The sequence below is a fragment of the Aethina tumida genome, chromosome 1 (genome assembly GCF_024364675.1).
Source record: "Aethina tumida isolate Nest 87 chromosome 1, icAetTumi1.1, whole genome shotgun sequence".
Classification (NCBI taxonomy): domain Eukaryota; kingdom Metazoa; phylum Arthropoda; class Insecta; order Coleoptera; family Nitidulidae; genus Aethina; species Aethina tumida.
Window position 1 is genome coordinate 47,956,757 of NC_065435.1, and position 23,540 is coordinate 47,980,296.

The 23,540-nt window shown below is 30.4% G+C and overlaps 2 protein-coding genes across 3 annotated transcripts in view; one reads left to right on the plus strand and one right to left on the minus strand.

The window, feature by feature from the left end:
* Positions 1-14,109, minus strand: part of LOC109597589 (uncharacterized) — a 39,306-nt gene extending 25,197 nt beyond the window's left edge. Inside the window, exon 1 of the mRNA XM_020013325.2 lies at positions 14,031-14,109. The gene's annotated coding sequence lies outside the window, so the exon portion shown is untranslated. The remainder of the gene's footprint in view (positions 1-14,030) is intronic.
* Positions 1-23,540, plus strand: part of LOC109597583 (titin) — a 219,145-nt gene that overhangs the window by 114,506 nt on the left and 81,099 nt on the right. For both annotated transcript variants that reach the window (XM_049965919.1, XM_049965922.1), the window contains exons 2-5: positions 1,512-1,653; positions 6,843-7,051; positions 10,544-10,657; positions 15,747-15,950. In XM_049965919.1, coding sequence (XP_049821876.1) covers positions 1,512-1,653; positions 6,843-7,051; positions 10,544-10,657; positions 15,747-15,950 — 669 coding nt within the window. The remainder of the gene's footprint in view (positions 1-1,511; positions 1,654-6,842; positions 7,052-10,543; positions 10,658-15,746; positions 15,951-23,540) is intronic.

Consider the following 23,540-nt stretch of genomic DNA (forward strand, 5'->3'; position numbering starts at 1 on the left):
CATTTCTGTTTTATGGCACGTATTTACAAAGAGTCTACGCGTAAATGTGAATTATATCAACCGAAAAAATTACAGTGTCCCAATAAATTTAAAATATGACAACGTAGTCGCGCAATAACAACAACAGTTTGCATATGGAATGACTTTTTCAATGTCAAAAACTGTACCAGCTATTCACAATTAATACTTTGCTAATATATTCGGTGTTTTCCATTTTCATATGGAAACGCGGACGCATTTTAATATAAATGGATGTTTCGGTTATGTGGGTTATTTGAAAAGTTGCAGCCATAAAATTCGAAAACCGAACTGTACCGCCACGTTCGCGATGTTCCATTGTATTCAAACAGCTTTATCCTTCGAGACATTTTATACACATCAGTGGGGTGACTATTTTTATTGTTCATAAGGGCGTGTCCCCGACGAGTACAATTTTTGTGTCTCTCTAATCAAACTCTCTTCACGGACACATACTTTGCATTTTATGGATTACTATTTCAAAAATGTCTCGGTTTTTTTGCTTGGTTTTGTTCTTTTTTTTTATCTTTTTTATTAAAACCTACTCAGACAAATTTTTAAAGCATAAAAATAATAAAAGAATTGAACGTAATACATATGAAGTTACTATTTTTTTCTTATTTCAAATTGGTATCTCGGTGGTGGTGTACGAAATGACCTCCTCTGTTGTTACATTTTTTTTATATGGATGTAATATAAAATAATATTAAGCAATTTAATAGTAGGAATTGGGTCATTTGTAACGTAAAATTTAGTACAAATTTATAATTTAATGACTAATGAACTGTTTCAACGTACTGGCGCATCCACCATTTTCAAAAATATATTTTTAAAATAATTTTGAAGTTTAATTTTTTATATTTCATTGATGTTAAAAAAACATTTCAGATAAAATTTGTGATTTATTTAAACGGATGGTTTCATCACCATAAAAAAAATCTGTTATAAAATGTGGAAATATTTTCGAATTTATACAAAAACTATACAGTTGGTGGAATTGTTAAACAACATAAACCAGGAGAGCTCGTTTTGGAAACAAAATGTTATTATGATACAAAACTAATCTACATTTTGTCATTTTATACAATGTTTAAATTTTATGACCATGATGTATCTGAATAGACACTGAATCGATAGAAACCAAATTGTTTTGAATTTTGTTATAAATTTTTGATAATAAAATGGCGAAATGAATAAAAAATAAACTCAGTTGTTTTTACAAATAAATATTAAATTATATGTATGTAATTACAAAAACAATTTACAATGAAAAATTTATAAAAATGACTGATGTATATGCTTGTGTTATTTTGTAACTTGAGCAAAATTTGACGATTGCAATGTTGGCAGTAAACCTTTGTCGTGTAACATAGAACTAATCGTACATAAGGTTTATTTGCGAAGACCTTTTCATCTGGCCACCCCCATTTGTCCCAACGACTCAATGAAAACGAGGTAAAAATCTGGTAATAAAATTTCGTCCTTTGTTTCAGTCACTTCGGAGCATTACGTGGAAGCCGTGCAAGGCGGAGTGGCGAAGCTACCCTGCGACATAGAACCGTCAGTTCTCGGCGACAAAATGTACATTGTCATCTGGTACAAGGAAGGGGATAACCGTAAACCCCCCATATACTCGTAAGTAATTACCAGGCATGCTTCAAATGACCGACTTCATTTAAAACAGCGCTCAGACGCTCATATCTAAAATAAGTCCTTCATTTAACCATAGCGAAACGCTTTTGAACCGACAACAAAGGAATGCTGAATGACATGCCAACAATAGATTTCTTACTTAACTAATCATTTAACTGTTTGTACGGTTTGTGTAAACTTAACGTGATTGAAATTATATTTTACCTTTTTACAACATCACCGTTGTACAATGGTACATCCGTCATATGGTCAACGCAACAACAACAACAACAAATTTATTTACTATTAGACGTTAGTCCAATTTACGAAATTGATTTTCTCTTCCGTTCAATTTGGTCGAGTTAAATGTTAACGGAATACCGCAAAAATCATTTAACAGTGTGTAACATGTAAAATGAAAAGTGGTTACACATTATTTATTAAACTCCAAAGAGCAAATTGATTCATTGACGTGAAACGGGGCAAATCATGAGAAAAACAAGACAGAAATATAAAGTTCAGTGGTTCGGAATAATATAATTTAGTTTGTGTGCACAGGTAGCTTAGAACAAGTTGATTTAACAAATAGCCCACACAATAGTCCTCCAAATTTCGAGAGATTATTTAATCAGACCTAGATCATTAGGTATTTATCGGACGAAATTAAATTTGACATATTTAGTTGACAAAAGTACAATTTCCGTTTCGATCTCCGCAAATAAATAAGGTGAATTTATCGACACGATTTGACTTAATATTTGTCGACTTGCTGGAACAAAAGACTATTAAAAATATTTAGATTTTATTTCATTTGCATTCGAAATACCGACTGTAAAACTGCAGCATTTCCATGTCGCGACATGTAATTTTCATAGCATGGAAATTACGTTTATTACATCTGGAAGTCATTTAAATATTTATTCGTTTTTGTCGGCAATTTATGCGTCTCTTAAAATTGCAGTGGTCATAATTGAGAATGAGTCGTAATGAAAATAATCATCAAGCAGTTCTAAATTCTGTAATTTTAATTAATATCATGATTAACATTGACGGGGTCGTGTTTCAATTTTAAATGGGGGGAATATTTAAATTAAACTTACATGAATAAATAAAATCCTTTTAGTCTGTTCTAAAACGTATTGTTAGGGTGTGTTGAATTAATTATTTTGTTACGGTTAATTAGACGGAAGACATATTTTAAAATATTCCAACTTTCCGCAAATATACAAGGTGTACAATTTTGCACCTCAAATAAAAATAAGTTAAACTAATAGTCATATTTTAGTTTAAAAAATGAAAATGTGTTTGCAGTATTTCAAAATAATAGATAGTTTTAAATATAATTTATATACTTTTTACTTGTTTCAAAATTTTTCACATTCTGTGTAAGTTTAATAAAAATTCACTTTTTAATAGTCGACAAGTTTCAAATGTTATTTACTGAGTCTATTATTTACTAAAAAGTCGCATTTAATTGCAGAGGGGAACGTTACAAAAGCTTTTTGTTGTTTTTGTTTAATTATTACGATACAACACTGCAAAACAAACATAAATTAATGAGTTGTAAATAAACTTTGTATACTTATTGTCATTGTTAATTTTTTTGAATAACACTTCACTTTCCATTTAGAAAGTGAAAGTTAATATTTTAGCTACATCTTTGTTTAAAATAACGTTTTGCGAAGTTTTCTTATTTATAAAGAAAATGTTGTAAATGTACATTCACTTTAAAGCTTCTGTATAAATTTGTAAATTTGAAATTGCGTGTAATCTTTATTGGCCCTTAAAAATATATTGGCAATAAAATTTTTATTTTATATAAAACTTTTTGCAATAATAATGGTATATGAGGAAATTGACTTTTCCGATTTGAATTGTTAATGTAATAATTAGGTGAAACGGGAGCACTTCGCTGTCGAAAATTAATTGATTTACCACGCATCAAAATTCGCTCAAGTCTAGGCAATGACCCATATAACATGTTCGGAAGTTATCACGTTACTAAAAGCTCAGGCGGCGAATTAAAAGCCCTTTCTACATACGGTGGACTTAATTATATATGTAAAATACCTCTTCGAACGCCCACGTCAATACGTGTGTGTACCTTAGGTGGCATCAAAGTAGGCAGATTTGACCATGCCCGCGACAAAGGACATCTAATTAAAGTGTCAGCTTAATAATAATGATAATGTCGTGTCGAAATCCAGAGCGCCCGTTTATTACAGTGTGTATCGTTTGTGGGAATCGTTAAATTAATCGTCTATAACGTTCAAGGTTTCCGCCGAAATTAATGAATGCTGTGAATTTAGCGGTATAATAAACTAGAGTAATTGAATTATAAAATGGGCCATATGCCGCATTAAGGTTCATCAGTTTCATCAGCCCGGGCCGTTCATGTGTTCTGACCAAAATTACAAAGTCATTCAAACAAATGCAACTGTCTATTTGGTTGACTTTAAATTTTAATTTCGCATTATGCCGACAATCTGCTGTGACAAGCGGGTTTACATCCTGGCCATTAGAAATTTTTGTTGTTGTCCGCGGTTTGCATTTATCAATTATCGGCTTGATTGTTATTTTAATTATATGCTTAACATTTATTTGTTTGTTGACGTATTTGAAAATCATATATGTATTTTGGTTTTGACATGTAATGACTGTCAAAGTGAATAACGTAACAATTAAATTTCTAAATTCGTATAGTAAATAACAACAATGTTTTCATTTGTATCAGTTGCAGTGATTGAAACGAAAACATGCGTAAACGTTAACATAACAATTATGTATTTACCAACTGCTATATGTGATAATTAATAGTTTTCTTTTCCTATTTTGTTTTATTTCAAAAATTTTCTTTTTTAATTTTTTTTTATTGTAGTTATATTTTGGTTTTCGATATCTTTGATATCAAAATATAATTTCATATTGAATTTTTATAATCACAATTGAAGTAATTTTCATAAAATATTATAAAATATTTTCTTTTTTTTTTTAATTTCAGTTGATGGTGACGAATAATTAATATTAAAATATGCTTCAGCATTTGCATTTGAGTATAAAAAATCAATTTTTTATCTTAATCACCCACATACATGGGTGTATGTTGTTGAATCAAAATATTTATTTTAAAATCTAGTAGGAAATTTTTTTTTTTTTGTAATTATTATAATATTTTATTTAATATTTATCAACCCTTTATATTTTAATAAAAAATACCTTATCACTTTAATCAGTTATTTAGTTTTGTTTTAAAAGATTCTTTCAATTTTGCAAGAAATAATATAAAAATGTGCATCTTTTTAACATGAAGTAAAGTATTTTCAAATTTTAGTTTCTTTAGTATCAAAATATATATTATATTATTTATATATTATTATCTAGATTAAAGTAATATTATTTTCATACAACATCTTATATAATATATTTTTATAATATTAAATTTTAATTGATGGGGGGAAGAATTAATATGTAATATCAATAAACATAATGAATATTAATATATTAAAAATTAAAAATAAAAAAAATCATTTGTTTCACTTTTATCACTACATATACATATCATGTCTGTGGTATAATCAAATATTTGTCTAATATTTTAATATGAAAGTATCACATTTTTCTTGAAGTAATTTAGAAATACCCCATCTTATTTTATCCTTCTTATTTTAATAAAAAATATCTTATTTGGTCAGATTTCTTTGCCAATTCAGTTTTTTTATATATTATTTATTATTTGCATTATTTGTATGTGCTTTACCGGATTTTTTTATTAGGAGCATTTGTGAAATACCAGAAAAATAATTGATATAAAATTATACATATTATTGAAAATTGATTTCTATATATACATTCAGTTTTTAATTTTTCATATTAATTCAATGTGTCAAATTCATGTAAACGAAACTACTGATGTGAAATTGCTATTTTATAAAATGATATTTTTAAAATACTCAATTTTTTTTAAACAAATATTATTTTCAGTTTTCAATCTCTCTGGTATCAAAATATAATTTCATATTGAAATTTTATTGTGAAGATTAAAGTAATAACTGTCACAAAATATTATAAAATATTTTTTTTAATTCTATGAGATTTTGGTCATACATACATAAGTGTATATAGTACAATCAAAATATTTGTTTAATATTTCAATATGAACCTGTCACATTTTTGTTGTAGTATTTTAAAAATATCTCATATTATTTAACTCTTCATATTTTAACAAAAAATTCCTTATCACACCGGTCAGTTTTCATTACCAATTTAATTTTTTTATATTATTTGTTGTGGCTTGAGGATCATTGAAAAAAGTGTCACAAAGAATTGATTTGAAAATGTTCAATTTATTAAAAATTATTGGAAGCAATTCCAACACACCTTTTAAAATTTTTATATATTAATTTAGTGGTGAAATTCATTTAAACGAAACTACTGATGTGAAATTTCTATTTTACAAAATATTTTTAGAATGCTCAATTTTTAAAGGAAATATTATATAATTATTAATTTTAAATCTGGTATCAAAATATAAGTGTATGTTGAAATTTTATTATTAAAATTTTAATTATTTTCATAAATTATATTTGAATTTAATAAAAAAATAAATAAATAAATTTATATTCTATAAAAATAAAATAAAAAGTATATTCTATATACCATATTATCATAAAATATTTTTAAATATTATACAAATGGGATATGGGATAAATATATATTCTATGGGAAGGAATAATTATATACCAACTAACAGCGGCAGATTTTTTGTATTTTGTTATAATTAATTTGGCTAGTTAGCAATTTGTTTAATGAAAACATATTTTTTCAAGTTGATCACTACATACATATGTACATGTACATGAGTGCACCATAGTACTACGTACAACTAATATATTTGTTGATCATTTTAAAGCTACCTGTGGCAACCCCTCAATATTTTAATAAAAAAAATACCTAATCAGTCTGATTTCTAATCAGTCAAACCAGAGCAATCGAAAAATATTTGCCGCCCATCGTCGAGATTGCAGCAATTTCAGCGGTAACAGAATACCAAATCAGCTTCCATCACAAAAATGCATTCCTCAATTCGAATCATGTCGGCGCTGACGCCATCGGGCGCGATAACCATCATAATCGCGACGATCACACCTTATCGCCGAAGCGCCAATTTCAGGATTCCGTTCCGTCCGTTTCAGGTTCGATTCACGCGAGAGGACCTTGGGCGACGGCAAGCACTGGGCGGACGAGAGCATATTGGGCGGACGCGCCCACTTCCGCTACCAGGACTCGCCGGCCAAACTGACGCTGGACAACGTCAAGGAGAGCGACGCGGGCGTCTACTACTGTCGCGTCGACTTCAAGCAGACCCCGACGAGGAACATCAAGGTCAACTTGACAATCATTAGTGAGTATATTGGTTTAATAGTACACACACTCGGGGCCTGTTTCATGTTGTTTGCAGTCCAGTATCAATTTCGCTGCGGCTAATCAGTTTAAACTGTCCCTTGTATCGCCACAAACATCTTAAAACAAATTCAATATTCTCAACAGTTATTGAGTTTAGATGTCTTCAAGTTTAAATCTATTACTGACTTAAACTAATTTGTTATACTTGATTGAAGTAACTCTTGGCCAACATCCCCAGCATATAAATTATTGATTTAAACCGACAAAAACAATTTCAAAAACTTTTTTATGTGTTACTGCATTAAATTCCAAATCCATGGTCGTGACAGTAAATTATTCGCAAACAAGTGAAATGTCCGCATTCCCTCTATCAACTAAAACAAACTGAAAAATGAATCTTGAAAGAAATAAAGCGAGCAAAACTTACAGATGCATCAGAGATGCTCGTTGTTTTTTTTTTTCGACGCCTTCTGTTACAATTATTCCAAGGTTGCGTCGGATGCGACAAATAGATGGATTGAAATGAGAAATGGGTCGGAAGCTAAGCGAGTGCCAGCGATTCCCGTAAATCAGAATTAATGCCAAGATAAATTTCGGGCGGCACTTTGAATCATTTACGTAGCCAATTTCGCACAATGAAATAACGTCAAGTTTAAGAGCTTCTATGAAGACAGGAATTATCAAATGAGATAATTTATTGCTTAAACGCTTAAATTTCCACCAGTTTACTTGCATTGTAAAAAACACATGTTGATAGTCATTTGTCTTGGAGACTGTTGTAAGACGTTTGATCGTAAAAGTTAAATGTCGTTCTAGATTTCCCGTCCAACAAGTCTATTTGCTTTAACTAATTCATATTACTTCAACTATTCCCAAACTCGATGAACGTCAATATTGTCTTCGCAGTTTAATATATTACGCTCATAATTGGATGAAATAATTGGATTTTTTGTCAAAATTGTTCCAGTTTTTTATACTTTTTGATTAATATAAACATTATTTAAGCAACTCTTTAAAACTACTGTTCTTTTATTCCATAAAATGTTTATATTTTTCTGAATTTTGAAAGGGATTTTTAATGATTAAATCTGTGTTACTTAATTTAACATTAACACTTTGTATAATATCCTTTTCGACGAGTCTATATTAGTTCAAGGTTCTTGAAGGAATATAGGGTAATGTTGACATAAAAAATTAATGTTAATGCAGACATAAAAAATCAAAAAATTGAACTTTCGACAATTTTTTTTCGGCGGATTAAAGAGTATGTTTTAATCGAGTAGAAAATGAATATTTCATAGGAAAAAATAATTTTAAATTTGAAAAAATGTCGATCTTTATGGTTTTTGCTTGAAATGTTTATGAAAAAATTTTTTTATATAATATTTTTCAAAAAGTTCATCAAAAATAGCATGTTTTCAAAAAAAGAAAAATATTGTTGATAACGTAATTTTTCAATTTTTTATGAATTTTTGAAACGTTTTACATAATTAAATATCAATATTAAAATAATTAAAAAATCAATATTTTTTTCATATTTTTAAATGTTCTATTTTTAGAGGTGATGAAGAACTTGCCTTGTTCAATTGAAAAAATCAAAATTTCTTAGAGAAAAGTCGATCAGTAAAATTATTTTTGAGAAAAAAATATGAAAAAAAGTTGAGTTTTTATAGTCAAAAATGATGGTACCGCGATTCTAAACAATTAGCGAATATAGGATGAGTTTACTCCATATTGGGATGGGCAATATAAAATATCAATATTATAGGTACTGGCATCCAATTCGGATAAGAGTAGATTAATTAATAATAATAATTAATTAATATTTAATTTTAATGAGTTGCTATAACATAATTATGGTCCACTATTGTGTATTTAAAGAAATTTTTAATTAACAGATAAATCAACAATTTAGTCACGAAATTTATTTTTTTTTATCACAGACCTAGAATTTCAATTGTTATAATTATTCAAAAGTTTAATTAATAAAATAAAAATATTTTTTTAATATTAAAATATATACAACTACACACACATATATTATGTAAAAGTTAATGTCATTCTTTGCTAGAAAATCGAGTACAAAATTAAAAAATTTCAAGAATTGTTTCATATGTGTTTCCTACACTATTATTATTATTATTGTGCCTTTGTTAAACATAATGTGTAAAATAATAGATCACATGCAATGTACAATTAGTGTTGCTCAAATGAGATACAATCTACGAGTAAGTATAACGTTTGTGTGAACTAAAATATTTTGCGAAACGTAAAATTAATTACAACACGAACAAAATTTAAGATACGGGTATTTAGTATATTTAATTACTGCATAAATAATATTCTTTGTAGTTTTAAAAGAAAATTATATTTTAATTGAGACCGCCTTTTCTGTCGTTCTAAAATATTAAAATGAGGTAAATTTAATTTAAATGCAATTAAAATGCCATGTGATGAAAGTAGTACCGTAATCTAAGACTAGTTGTTTGATTTTAAGGTCATTAAATTTTTAAACGTGCAAAGATTTTTAACGATCCGTTCAATGTTAACATTTATTTTGATAAAAATATACTTAGAACATATTAAATTCGGATCCTTAAGCATAACTAAAAACGTCTAATGTTAGTGTTCCAGTTGGCAGCTTAGTCCAAAGCTCAAGGATATATATCACCGCATTTTAATAACTTTCACTTGGTCGCTATCATGGCGGCCGAATGCGGGCCAGTTTCAATAATTTATAAAACGTCATAAGATAACCATTTCCCGAGATTAACTACCAGGTCAGAAACAGATGTAATCTCTACCGGAACCCCGAATTTACCGACCGAAATTAGTTAGTTAACGAGCGGACAAAGCGAATTCTCACTTCTTGCATCTATGAAAATGGCGGTCTTGAATTTGACCGTATATTCGCACTAGGTTTAATTGTCACCCGTAAATTTAGTGGAATGCGAAGGAATGCAAACCGGGCCAAATGAGATATATGAAGGCGCACTGCACTGATGTGTGGGACTGCAATAATTTTCTGTCACAGTTCGACCGTCCGACCTAAAAGAGTAATTTACAATTGCATTGTTACTACTACATAACACACTGACGCTTGTAAAACTTAAATAAATGGATGTGTAATTAATGATCTTTTAAGAAGCAAGGAATCATTATTTCTCTGCAAAATCCTAAATAATTTAATATTGAATATATATGATAAACATTACCATATATTGAGATTAGTTTTTGTCCAAGTGTTTTGACGTTGTGTGTACTAATGTAATGTAATTCTAGTGTATCAAAACAATATTTCCCGTTTCCAGGTTGTATCCAAATAATAAATTGTAAATATAATATAATATATACCTTTGTTAATTAAATTAAAGGATTCCAAACAATAAATACAATACGTTGGCAATGCGGTATGCTGCGACTTTGTACAAAACTGTAAAATCCAGAGCTTGACCTCGGTACGTTTAATTTGAAATTCTTTTTGTTCCAGTTCCTCCTGAAAAACTGAGCGTTCTGGACGAGAACGGAGTCCATATACCAGACTACATACTGGGCCCGTATAACGAGGGGACTGCAATCAATATAACATGTGTTGCCACCGGAGGTAAGATAATAACCCTCTTTCAGTTTCCTCTTAAATAGGTCTTTTCTATATATTAATTTCCCATTTCCCGTGTGTTTTCCTTTGATGTATACTGTACGTCCTCCATGGGATTATAAATGTCTGCCCGAAGATTATTTTCGGTGTAGTTGTAATGGGGAATATTGGGACTGCTTTATTAAATCTCGGATATATTTGCTCAGGGATACGGATATCCCATCTGTGTGTGTATGTTTTGTTAGGTGTGCCTCGCTTTAAAATAATTACATTCCATGCACATTCACTCTTTGATCTGTCCACACAAATTAATTAACTTAATACTTTTCCTTTATTCTAAACGAACGAATTCAGACAACATCGGATTCACAATCCAACTAAAACCTAAACACAACGTTACAATTGCCTTAATAAATTGGCGGTAAAACAGTCGCAACAACAGTTATAAAAGCGAGACACTTCTAATTTACCTAGTGATGAACAAGTTTAACCTCGGGCAAGAAACTCCACTATATATCAAGCGGGAATGCAAGAAAGGAAATGAGAAATGCTGTCAGTATCGTTGTTATCGCATAACTTTATTTGCATACTTCATCCTCGAGCTCAATTACAAACGTTATTGTAATACGATCGCCCTACACAGGTTTTATGTAATATTTGTGCTCAATAATCTGATGCGAATTATGCCAGATTTATCTTGCACTAACAGCTTATTGCGCTTCATATTTGTATTTAAGGTCTGTTTGTTTTGATAAAGGATAGCTGGCACTGAATATGCAATTAATTGATAAGGCGTGCATTATTTATACCTTTCGTTGAATTTACGATGCAACCCAGCTGACACGTACACAGTTTGTCTTATGTAAATAAGAATATGTTAAAAATACGATGAATTATTAGTTTGAAAATGTAATAGAACGTTTTATTTTGGACAAAAATTAATTAAACATTACAAAGTTCTTTAATACTCCAACAATTATTTTCCTCATTAGGTGTATTGCCAGTGGCTTAACTAGCTCAATGTGGACATATCTAAATTTCCTTTCTTGAATTACAAATGAAAATATAAACAAAACACGTTATAACAATATTAAAAATAGTAAAAGTATGACAAAAACAAATCAATGTTAAAATATATAGATTAAAATATGTAAAATAAAACAAATCATAGGAAATATGCTGAGCGTGGTTTCAAATGGATAATTCGAATTTCCTAGAGTAAATGGATTTAAAAATATTTTCAATACGTTATATTTTGACCAGCAATATTATTCGAATATTTTTAGTTAGTATTTTAAATTTATTTTACTTTTTATATATTTTATATATTTTATATATATATATATATATATATATATATACAGGGTGCACTCCTAAATAATAATTCGATTTCTTAAAAAAATTCTAATAGTTCATCAGAAAACGAGATAAAAAATGTTAAAGTTTGTAACAAACTTTACTCTACAAAAGCTGTTCAAAGTTTTCTCCATTGACCTGCAAGCAAACTTAGGTCCGTCTTATCCAATTTCGTCGCACTAGTTCCAACGTTTCTCCTTGCTGCTGTTCCCGGAGACGCAAATTATAGGTAGGCGTTGTTATCGCAATTCACCGATACTCCACGCAATTCCGTACGGTATACTTCGGTTGCAACAACAAAAAACCAAATAAAAATTGTTTGGGTTACAATAATTGAAAATATTAAGAAGTAAACACTACATAAAAAGGTACAAAAACAAGGTTTGTTACAAACTGACATTTTTTATCTCGTTTTCTGTTGAACATTTATTATTTAGAAGTGCATCTCTGGTTAAAAAAATTCGTATATAAGTTATGAAACACCCTGTATATATATATATATATATATATATATATATATATATATATGTATATGTATATATATAATGTAAAAAAATACTAACCCTCTAGTGTAATTTTTATTAAAAAACTCAAACAAACATTTTATTCGGTTCATTTTTAATTTATCTGTTGCTGGCACCGTAAAATGTCTCAAAGAAGACTTTGTACAGACGTTGGGATCTGTATACCATCAGAAGAAGGTTGTCTGAAGCTGGCCTTAGAGCTAGAAGACGTTTGCGAAAACCTCTGTTAAACAAGGAGTATCGGGTTGCCCACAGAGCATTGGCCAACCATCACCGATCGATGGACTGAATCCGAATAGCGTAATTGTTTGTTCACTGATGAGTCTAGGTACGCATTATATCACTCGGATAGCCCTATTTAGACATGGTGTGAACGTGGTGTGAGATATCATGAACAAAACATGGCTCCAACTGTTGCTTTTGGAGGTTATATTCAATTTGTTTGTTAACGTCAATATTTAACCATTACTTTGATGCAGTAGCCGCCGCATTCACCACACTGCAGTCCAATTGAGCACACATGGGACCGTCTTCAAAAACAAATTTTCACTCGAAATGACCACCCTCAAAAATTGGAGGAGCTTGTTAATGCTCTTAGAAAAGAACGATGAGCTATGAATTAAGAATTTACTCGTTCACTAATTTGAGTATACCAAGGACAGTGAAAGCTGTTTGGACCGACAAGTATTGGTGGACAGAATATAGCGATTTTTTTTTTAATCAAATTTTTTATTAATTTTCCAAAGAACTTAGAGATATTAGTTTTAAATCTAATTTACATTCTTTATTAAAGTTATTTTATAAATATATATTTTGTAATATAATGTTTTTGGGATTTTGATTTTTGAATTCAAATTATCCACTTCAACACTCACACAGTATAGTAAGGAGTTGTTATATATGAGAAACTGGAAACAATCAATTAATAATAATTCTGAAAGTTTCTCAATAGTAAAAATTTTTCCAATTTGTGATCCCAAACAGCTCCCCAATGTAATTAGTTTCTCATATATATCAACTGTGAAATTATTAGAACATTTATTGGTCAATTATGTTATTTTATTTTATTTAGCTTTAATAAATAAATCTATTAATGGCCATTAATGTATTATCATCACCTTATCGTTTTAATGTCAGGTGAGGTAAAAAACAGGGTGGCCCTATATTATTTCTATAACTTCTTTATAAATTGCTTTCATGGTTTTAAAACAAATAAGAAAGTATTTTATTAAATTTACTTCTAAGAACGCCACTGACTGAGCTGCGCAATCGTTCAAGAAAAATGCTTGAGAAAAGCTTAAACCACCTCCGGTACTTGGAAGTGTACTACAAATTGCTTTGCAAAATTGTGATTTACATACAAAGCCTTTTACAATTTTGCTGGATGCTTTTCGTGAAAAAAACGTTTAAAATTGTTTCAAGCAATTCTCATAGACTGGAGGAACCTTTGAAAGTGCTTAAACCAAATTAATCTACAATTTTACTTAGGTAGTACTCACCAACAAGGTAAAAGTCTTGCGTGTTTGCAATAACTGTATCCTCGCATGGGTGTTCACAATTTTATACTACATTCAGTGCAACGCATTTTACCACATAGCTTATAATATAACATATAATATTGGTTATAGTTTAATATTAAAGTGGGAGTGAATTCAGAGCTGGCACCTGTTCCAATGTAAACGATTTGATTATGCAAAATAATAAATTAATATACTTTTAAATTTTAATTCTGCACTGTTAGTAGTTGTTTAAATCATTTTGTTTTCGTTTATAATTTTAAATTGCCAACAGTTAATTAAAATTTATGAAAAATTTCCATTAATTAATTAATTAAAATTTTTAAAATATCACGATCTGAATTGATTTATGGAAATATGATACTAAAAAGTCTGATTGAAAATTTCCACTCCGAATCGTTGGGACTTTTTAATACTGATTTAAAAGGGTTGATTATTCGGTACTTTTATTTTAATGTGCTTCCCTTTTGTTGAGTACTTGATAAATCAATTTAATAATATATAACAATAATAATAATAATGTTTAACAGTGTCAATACAATACAAATTTCTTACAACGTTAGAAATACAGCACAAATACAGATTATAAAATAATAAAAGTGTTTATAATACACATTATCTTAAAAGTTATACTAAATAACATTGTTATCAGTTAACAATTCATTGATATCATGATAATCTTTGATGAATAAAAGTTTTAAAAAAATTGACCTACAGCTAGTACTTGATAACCCTCTTGTTTGGATAGTAAGGTTTTTAGAAAATCAGCGAAATTGTAGTTTAATGAGCAATATTCCACAGTGATATCATGACGATGATAGAACCGTTGAAAGATTATGTATCTTAAATTGGGTTTTAATATTTTCAATGTATTTCAAATTGAAAATGTATCTAAGTACTCAACTCAGAATGGAGAACACCCTCTAGAAATGACAAGAGTGTTCCCAACTCAGCAACGAATAATTAATAACTAATACAAACAATGATTGAAGTACTTGTTCTAATGTAAATACTTACGTTTTCAAGGTTTCTGACCTACGGGTATTGTGGTTACCATGTGATTCAAACATTGCAAAAGCGGTTGCACTATATTTTTTACGAAAAAATTATCACGGATATTTTTTATGTAAAAACAAAATAAAAATAGTATATTTACCAATTCCAATTCAACTACATATTTCCATATAAATTATATTTTAAGTGAAACACTATTCGTTTTTTAACCGTGTATACATATTAATATGCTTTTCGAATTGCTCTAATTTAGATGTAAATTTTCACGCTGTTTAAACTTATTTGCGACATTCAGTATCAGACGAACTGAATTGGAAATGTTCCGTTGCAGCAAAACAGTTTTCCAATTCCAAAGTAGCATTCATTTGACAAAAAGTACGCGGAGTTCTTAAAGCAAACGCCAGAATAACCGAAATTAATTTTCATCTTCGTCGAAACAAATGCGCCCGAATATTACCTATGACACTGGCAGCGTCGCAATCGTAATGAAAGTACATGGTCTGACGTATTTTTCACGTGCCGCGAAACAATTACAAAGGCGAGACATTTGCAATTTCGCAGGACGAGGAACAAGTGTAGCCAGCGGCCGAGCTAGACGTGCTGGAAGGGTGGCAGGGTAGGGGGGCAGAGGCACGCCGACAGTCTCAATGGCATCGTAACGTAAATGTTTTATTCTTATTGCAGGCCGTCCTCCGCCTAAGGTGACGTGGTGGCAAGAAAACGCTCTCCTGGATGACTCTTATGAGTACTTGTCGGAGCGCCGGGTCCGGAACATTTTGCACCTGGAAAAACTCGAAAGGAAGCATCTTCACACCGTATTTACCTGCCAAGCGTACAACAACAATCAAATGGCCCCGATTTCCAGCTCCGTTACCCTCGACATTAACCGTGAGTAATCTCATGATTTATGTCCTCAGCATTTTTATTTGTTATTTCGTCCACAGCGTGGTGAAACGAAGTTGTAAAATATCATTAAGAGGAGAACGTTTAGATAATTCTATTGATTTAGCGGTTCGCACAACGCGGAACTAAACAAAACATATAACAAACACACACGAAATAAATTAACGTGAACTTATACACAAGAAGCTTTACAAATAATCCCGTACGGAAACTAAATGAGAAATTACATTTTATGCCGCCTTAAAGATCCGAAACAACAAAGTTTCTTCCTAACAAAACGCCATGATGTATACTAATACGCTTACGTACACAGTAACAAGACCCGGGAGAATGCTAAGCGAGAAACTAGTGCAATTACACAATGACATGTATATTGAGCAGGCCAGAACCTCTTTGTATATCTTGTATATCGTATCTCCGAAAGGAATTGTTTATGACCGTGTCTCATTGTTGCGTCCCAATTCGATTTGTAGCCAGGCAATATCTTTATGGTCGCATAAATAACCAAAGGAAATTGGTTATGTGCGAGTAACGAAGTAAAGCTGTGCGGATTTTCGCGATTTCACCGCGTACTCGGTTTTTCAACGGTAAAATTTCGTCCCGGCCAGCCCGAAATTACCTTGTCAATGCCTAATTGTTTTAAGGCGGTACGCTTTTTCAAAGCATCAGCTTTTTTTGCCCTCGAATATTAAGCACGTGCGTTTTATGTTCGTGAATCTTTTTCGAGGTTCGAATTCTGAATCTGAAAACTCAATTTTGGTAGATTTTTTAATTGATAACTTCTTTTTCATTTTATTATTATTATTATTATTTTGACATGTGGTAAACTATTTCTCTCAGTACATATCTAACAAAAGGTTTTCTAAAATTTATTTCAAAAATGTAAAATTTATTTATTATTTTAATTAATATTAAATATTTCAAATAAAAAAGAAAATATAGATTTGTCTCCAGACCTACAAGAAAAAATATTGGTTCTACTAAAAATATATATTGGATACAAAACAATGTGCACTAGTAGTTTTTAGTTATGAGTCCAAATTTAATTTATAAAAAATATTGGTTCATTCAAACGTCACTTTTTATAAATATTTCAGAAATGTTAAGAGACATCAAAATGTTTTCGTTGGATCAGTTGTTTTCTCTCTATGTGGCTTGTAAACACTCATAACAGTCAATTGGTACACCCTTTACATGTCTTTGGCATTTCTTAGGATAAACATTACTGCGCTTTGTCATAATCCAACTTGAAAAACAAATTTTAATCTAATGCGAACGCAACTACTGTGTTTCTAAGAGAAATATACTTCAAAAGAGATTTCCGCTAAAAGGCAAAGGATAGATTTTTTTTGCGTTAGTTAGGTTTTTCGGTTTCATGCGAAGTAGGGAACAAAGAATATTCCTTACTTCACTTTGCCATTAGGAAGTTGATTGGATTAGTATTGGGTTATTCTAAAAGAAAACTCCGTCATACCTAGTGATGACAGGCTTTTTTGTGGCATAAAAAATGTACTGTTTGTTTATTTTCCATCTAGACTTTTTTGTTTATAAAAGATACATGAATGGAAAATGAAATCTGTTTTATTACACAAAGAGTATGGTAAAATTAAATTTCAATTTAAGCGGCATTTTGTAGAGGAATTAGAAAGATTTAGCAGTTATTTACTTGTTTGATGTTTGTTAAATAAATCACGGTTCGGTAATACTTCAATAAAAGATTAATTTAGTTATGAATTGTCAAATCAAATTCCCATTTGTAAGCTTAGTTCATGGCTAGTATGACAGTTTTAACTACATTTAAAACTCAAAGTATACGCAGGCAACTTTTTATGCGTTGTTACAATATTAGAGACTCAAAACTTTTGACAAAATATACACATATTAAGTTTAAAAGTACTGTAACTTTTCCGTTCCTTTTTTCTCTTGGAAATGCACTTTGAATTACCGTTTTCTATCTGTTTTACATAATCAAAGTAATATATTATGCCGTTTTTCAATTGAGTGTCAGATATAAAACTGTATTCACAATTATCATCATAAAATCAGCGTTTAGTAGCTTATTGCATGGCCAGTTTTATGCTGATTATTATCATAAGCGTCGTCCATAACTAAACGCCGGCCAATATGCAACGGATCATTTTGATCGCAAAACACTGCAATCAAGTACTAATTGCCACGATTATTAGGCATTAATTCTTTATATGTATTCGTGCGTTCAACGTACTGATTGGCCTTTCGAACGCTGGCTCATTCGATTGTTTGATTTGTGTTAATGAGTTTTAAAAATATTTATTGTCATATCTTGCTGCAGCAATAAATCGTCGAATGAGTTCACATAAGAAGTTTAAAAATAAACAGAAGCTTTTCACCATGAAAACAAATAACTTTTGATGCAAGATTTATTATGGCAATGCTTGGGTTATATGCTGAAATCATTATTATTCTCTGTGTTTTATTAGTTCAAGTTAAACCATTTCAAACATAAATTGTCACATTCTCACAAACGTAAGTCTGGGCATTTACGATTTTATCGAACGACCTTAGTATCGAAAGCAGCAGTTCTTTATGGCAGCCAACCCTAGTTCAAACTTTTATAAAATTAACGCCAACATAAAATATAATTTTAAAAATGTCTTTAGTGTGTAATAAAGAAGTTAAAATTATTGAACCATAAAAATTTTATTGAATGCCGATCAAGAAAATCTGCAGTTAATACAACACAACAGCCCCGACGCTTTTGTAGATAAAACATATAAAAATACGACTCCATAAGCAAGCAACGTTAAAAACTCGAACAAAGATAACACGACCATAAACTTTATTTTGATGTATAAAGTCATAACATCAACTTGTGCAGTTATTAAAAGTTTAAATGAGACCAAATTAAATACGGTAACATTCTTGTTAGAAGTTTGGCCATTTTCGAAGCTGAAAGAAAGGCGCAAGTTAATATCCAAGCGCCATTCACGTTTTCAATCACTTTCTGACCTATTATTCGACCTCAGTCGAAAATATTAAGCACACAGTTTCACGCTAAATTGGCCGCACTTAAAATTTGATATCGCGCCCTTATTTTACGACTTCTGTTTACACAAAGTGGCGGGATAAACCTTTTCAAGTTTCGGTCGCTTTTAAACTGCAATGCTTTCGCCGCATTCGTTTTTTGCATAATTCTGTTATTTTTCATTCGTGTTTAATAATAAAATTAAACATTGGACAATGTTTCAATTATGCTAACCAAATAAGTTTTAATCAAAATAATCAGATTTGTTGTTATAGTTTTAATTGGCTACTGTTTCTAGGAGGTTACTGTTATTTTTTGATTGTTTATTTTTGCAACACTACATGGGATTTGTTTTTGAAATCTGCCAATAAAAATAAGGGCAATGTATTGTGCAAAACTTCAAACTCAGGCGACGATGTTTAAAAGTAGTATAGTAAATGCCTTAATTTTCATTGATATTAGGAATATGGCCAATGAAAAATAATAAATACTTAATAGACATTCAAATTCCACATTAGTGATTGACAAATTTGCAACATATATCATATTGCAAACAAGTATGTGCAGTTCTGGCATAGCTGATTAAGAAAGTTAACTGTCTGATAAGTTACAAAGTTCCATTCAATGAAAGTTTAAAAGTACTGTTGAATTTTACGAAACGTATTATTATGCAATAAAAATGTGTGCGAAAATGGCTGTGGAATTCTTGAGCGTTGAAATTACAATGAACAACCGGCAATTCACGTTTGAAATAATGCCACTAGTGCTCAATAAGTGGCTTATGAATTAAGGCGGAAAAGTTAACTAGTTATTTTGCGCCCGCGAACCTTCATAAACAAAGGATTTATGGAGTTCCTTATACAAAGAAGGTGTTTGGGCTGAAGACGACCCCTTTTGTAATCAAAAGACAATGTCTTTGTAACCGCCATACTTGTGCATCGACGATAGCAAAATAGTAAATGTCGCTTGCCGGCTTTGTCGTCCCAGAACTTGCCGCCGCAGCCTTTCATTAATTCCGCCACGGAAATGTTCCAGATCCAATGAAATTATTTCGATAAAAGTTTAAACAGCATCGCATTAATAATAAAAAAAAATGTGTTGACCGCAGAAACGGTCGGGTCAGTTTATTGCGCGACGGCGTTTTGTTAACAGGCGAATATTTGTGTAAAGGCTTTAAGTTAGTCCACATAAATCTTCCTAACAAAAGGACTGTGTGCAATCCGCTGATATAGTCAAGCCCAAAAAAAAAAAAACGAACTGGCGAAATCGTGCCAACTAGAAAACATTTTTTTTAATGTCCTAAGCTACGAATATTCAGCCATATTTCATTAATTTTTCGTCCCCATTTTCGAAACTCGTTTATTATGTGGTTTGTGCTTATTTTAAATTTTGACGATAAACGAACTGAACGGAATTTATGTTTTTAAATAAGATTAAAAGCAAATACAGGTAATCGATAAAATGCAATTTAAAAGTATTTGATTAAACCTGATTCTACATAGATTGTGCGTTAATCAAAAATCATCATTTTATAATCAAAAGTTTCGCAGTTTTATAAAATCAAATGAAACTTATTTTATACAACATACTCGGAAGGCCAATGCATAAATTATATAAAATTGCAAATTCATTTTCCTTTTGAATCGACAAATTAACGTGGCGCAGCTCCATATTCGGGCATCAATACAAATCGATTCCGACGAACGTAAAAAAATCGCCGTAAGAACGAGAGTGAGAAGAGCTATGTCCCATTCATACGTCAATCAATTTTAATTAAGTCGCTGATAGTTTTTCAAGTCGGCACATAAAAGAGACATAAATATTGGACGGAAGTATTCCGTGAAAGTAATTAAGGACTGCAGTTAACTAGTTTTAAATTTAAATGCGATTTTAGGATCTGCTCGCATTTTTAACCCAATTTGAAATTTACATAATTGCGCGTGTTTTATTCATTAATTTCAATTAAAAGTGTATTTTATTAAAATGTCCTTTGCGTTCGTAATATTGTAATCTTTCGACCTGGATCGTACCCATAAATAAATAATTCACCAGTACCTAAGCAAAGTAAGTTATTTCAAGCAGTAAATAATGCAACTTTATTTTAATGAACAATAAAATTTATAGTCTAGTAAAGTCGATTTTACCTTCGCTTTAAACATACATCTGTAAATTTAGTAGTGTGCTTTTTAAATTTTATATAGCGCTTTAACACCCTATAAATTATTTTAATTGCAGTAAAGTATTAATCAAAACGCCTCGCAAAACCACTGTAACCAAAAGCTAATTTTAATAAAACTAGATTTATTTCAATCACGATTAGCGTCCGGCCGATTTAATTTACAACGTACGATTTCGGCGAAATCGAAACGATAATTAAAAAGCGTCGGTGCGTTCAATAACTGGCCGCCAAAAAATCACATCACTTCCAATTGTGTTCATCATTATTGTTATGTATTAAATAATAGCGAGGAATTAATTTCGGTCCACGATTTAGTGAAAAGGATGTACAACGATTTCGAATTCTATTTTCGATGCCGGAGTGGGATATTCGGCAAGATATATTGCCCCGAAATCCCGACAATGTCGCAGTTTCGATATTCAAGAATAATATAAATCAGGTACTTTGTATACCAGTGGAGAATGTTTTCTAAAACGTGAAAAATACTCGGTTATTGTGTCAGCATTTTTTACTTTGATTGATGCCATTCGGAACACATGTTCGACGGTTCCCAACCCCCCCGACGAACGTTGACAAAGCCGAAATGTGTTAATATCCTTGTCTGACGCAGTTTATTCGATTCATGACTGTATTTTATTGAATGTGCGCACCTAATTAAACGAAAATATGTATTTGGGGGGGAATTTTATTGTTCACAAACAAAAATACAACTGGAAGATTTTCGTAAAAACCTGCAGCATGGGGGGGACTGGCAAAAGAATTTTTCGAGTTTGGGCAATTAATTGAAAAAACATTTCAGCTTATGGGTGGACTAATTCCTACAGTTTTTTTATCCGATTTTTAATGAAGTTTCGTTTTGGGGATTTTCGTGTACGAGAAATTCAGTTTTGTTGATATATTGTATGAGTTAAAATTTACTTTCGAGTTTTTTTTAATGAAATTCAGTTTTCATCAACATTTTCGGGGTTCACTGCTTTGTCGAGATGTCAGGTTTTATTTATTTATTTATTAAAAAAACTCATCATCACTTTATTAATTTAATTTTCAATTTGTAATGGGGGTGGTGTGTATGTGCCAAAAATTAAAATTTTATTTTTACCAATTTAGAAAATTAAGGAATGCTCATAAATGAACTAAATTTTAAAATTTCATTTAATTTAAAACACTAGTCGAAAGGAAGGAAAATTAATTAATTACTAAAATCAGACGACGATAAACATGTTTGTCAAATATATTTCTCATTAAAACGTTAACAACAACAAAAATAATTTTTTATGTAGGAAAATCCTTAGAATGAATGTTAAATCAAAAAAATGTAATAGAAACTGTGGAGTTTTCTTTGACAAACACGCAACTAAAACATACCTCCAGAAAGTTGAAAGTATTTATTTAAATCATTGTTTTAAAGTTTTGTTGAATTAAACCGGTCAGTTTTATAGATTTTATAATGGCGTTATAAGCCTGATAAATACTGTTTCCTGTGCATAGTGAAATAGTTATAAAGGCACTCTACACTCTACACGGGTTATGTGATGCGATGTTCGATAATCTTCAGCTGTGCATTTCCGCTGCTTTTTACCGCTATTATTAGCACGTGATGCAAACAATAAAATTCCATATTATCTCTGAATTGTCCAAAAATAGAAACAACAACCCACATTTTATATTTTCCATTGTGCCCGAATTTATCAGTCAATTATATGCGGAGCTTTGTGTAGAAGATTTATGTGGACTAGGTTAAAGCCTTTACACAAATATGCGCTGTTAACGAACGCTGATGGATAATAAACTCTACGGTCATCATCGGGGTCGGCTTTGGTGTTTAAAGTTGAAATTGCCATATTAAATATATCACTTTTGTCCATTTTAGTTAAAATTAAAGGAAAGTTGGAAACATTTTTGATTGATGGTTGTACCAGTGTTTAGAGTTTAGGGTCACGTTACGGATTAAGCATCAACAATAATCATTTTTCACATATTATAGTATCGGACAAAATTATAGCGACTTTCTTTTTATTTAAATATAAAATAATAAAACACACATATATAAATTGTTATTTATTCACGAAAAATGTCACGTTTTGCCCAGTTCAATTCAAAAAATATATATAACATTTTATAAAATCAGAATCAGATAATTAATTTTTATAATAATGTGTAAAAGAATATTATTAATTATTATTATTATTATTAATATTATTCACATTAAATTTAATTAATTTACATTTTAAAAAGTTGCTATTATAATTACCACTACTGTATATATAACTTAAATGACTTTTTACTTCTTCTAATACTCTTATACTTTCTAATTTAAACGTATTTTTTATAATTAATAATTTCAGTTAAATTGAACATACAATCCCTGTAGTCTCGTTTGAAAATGAGGAAT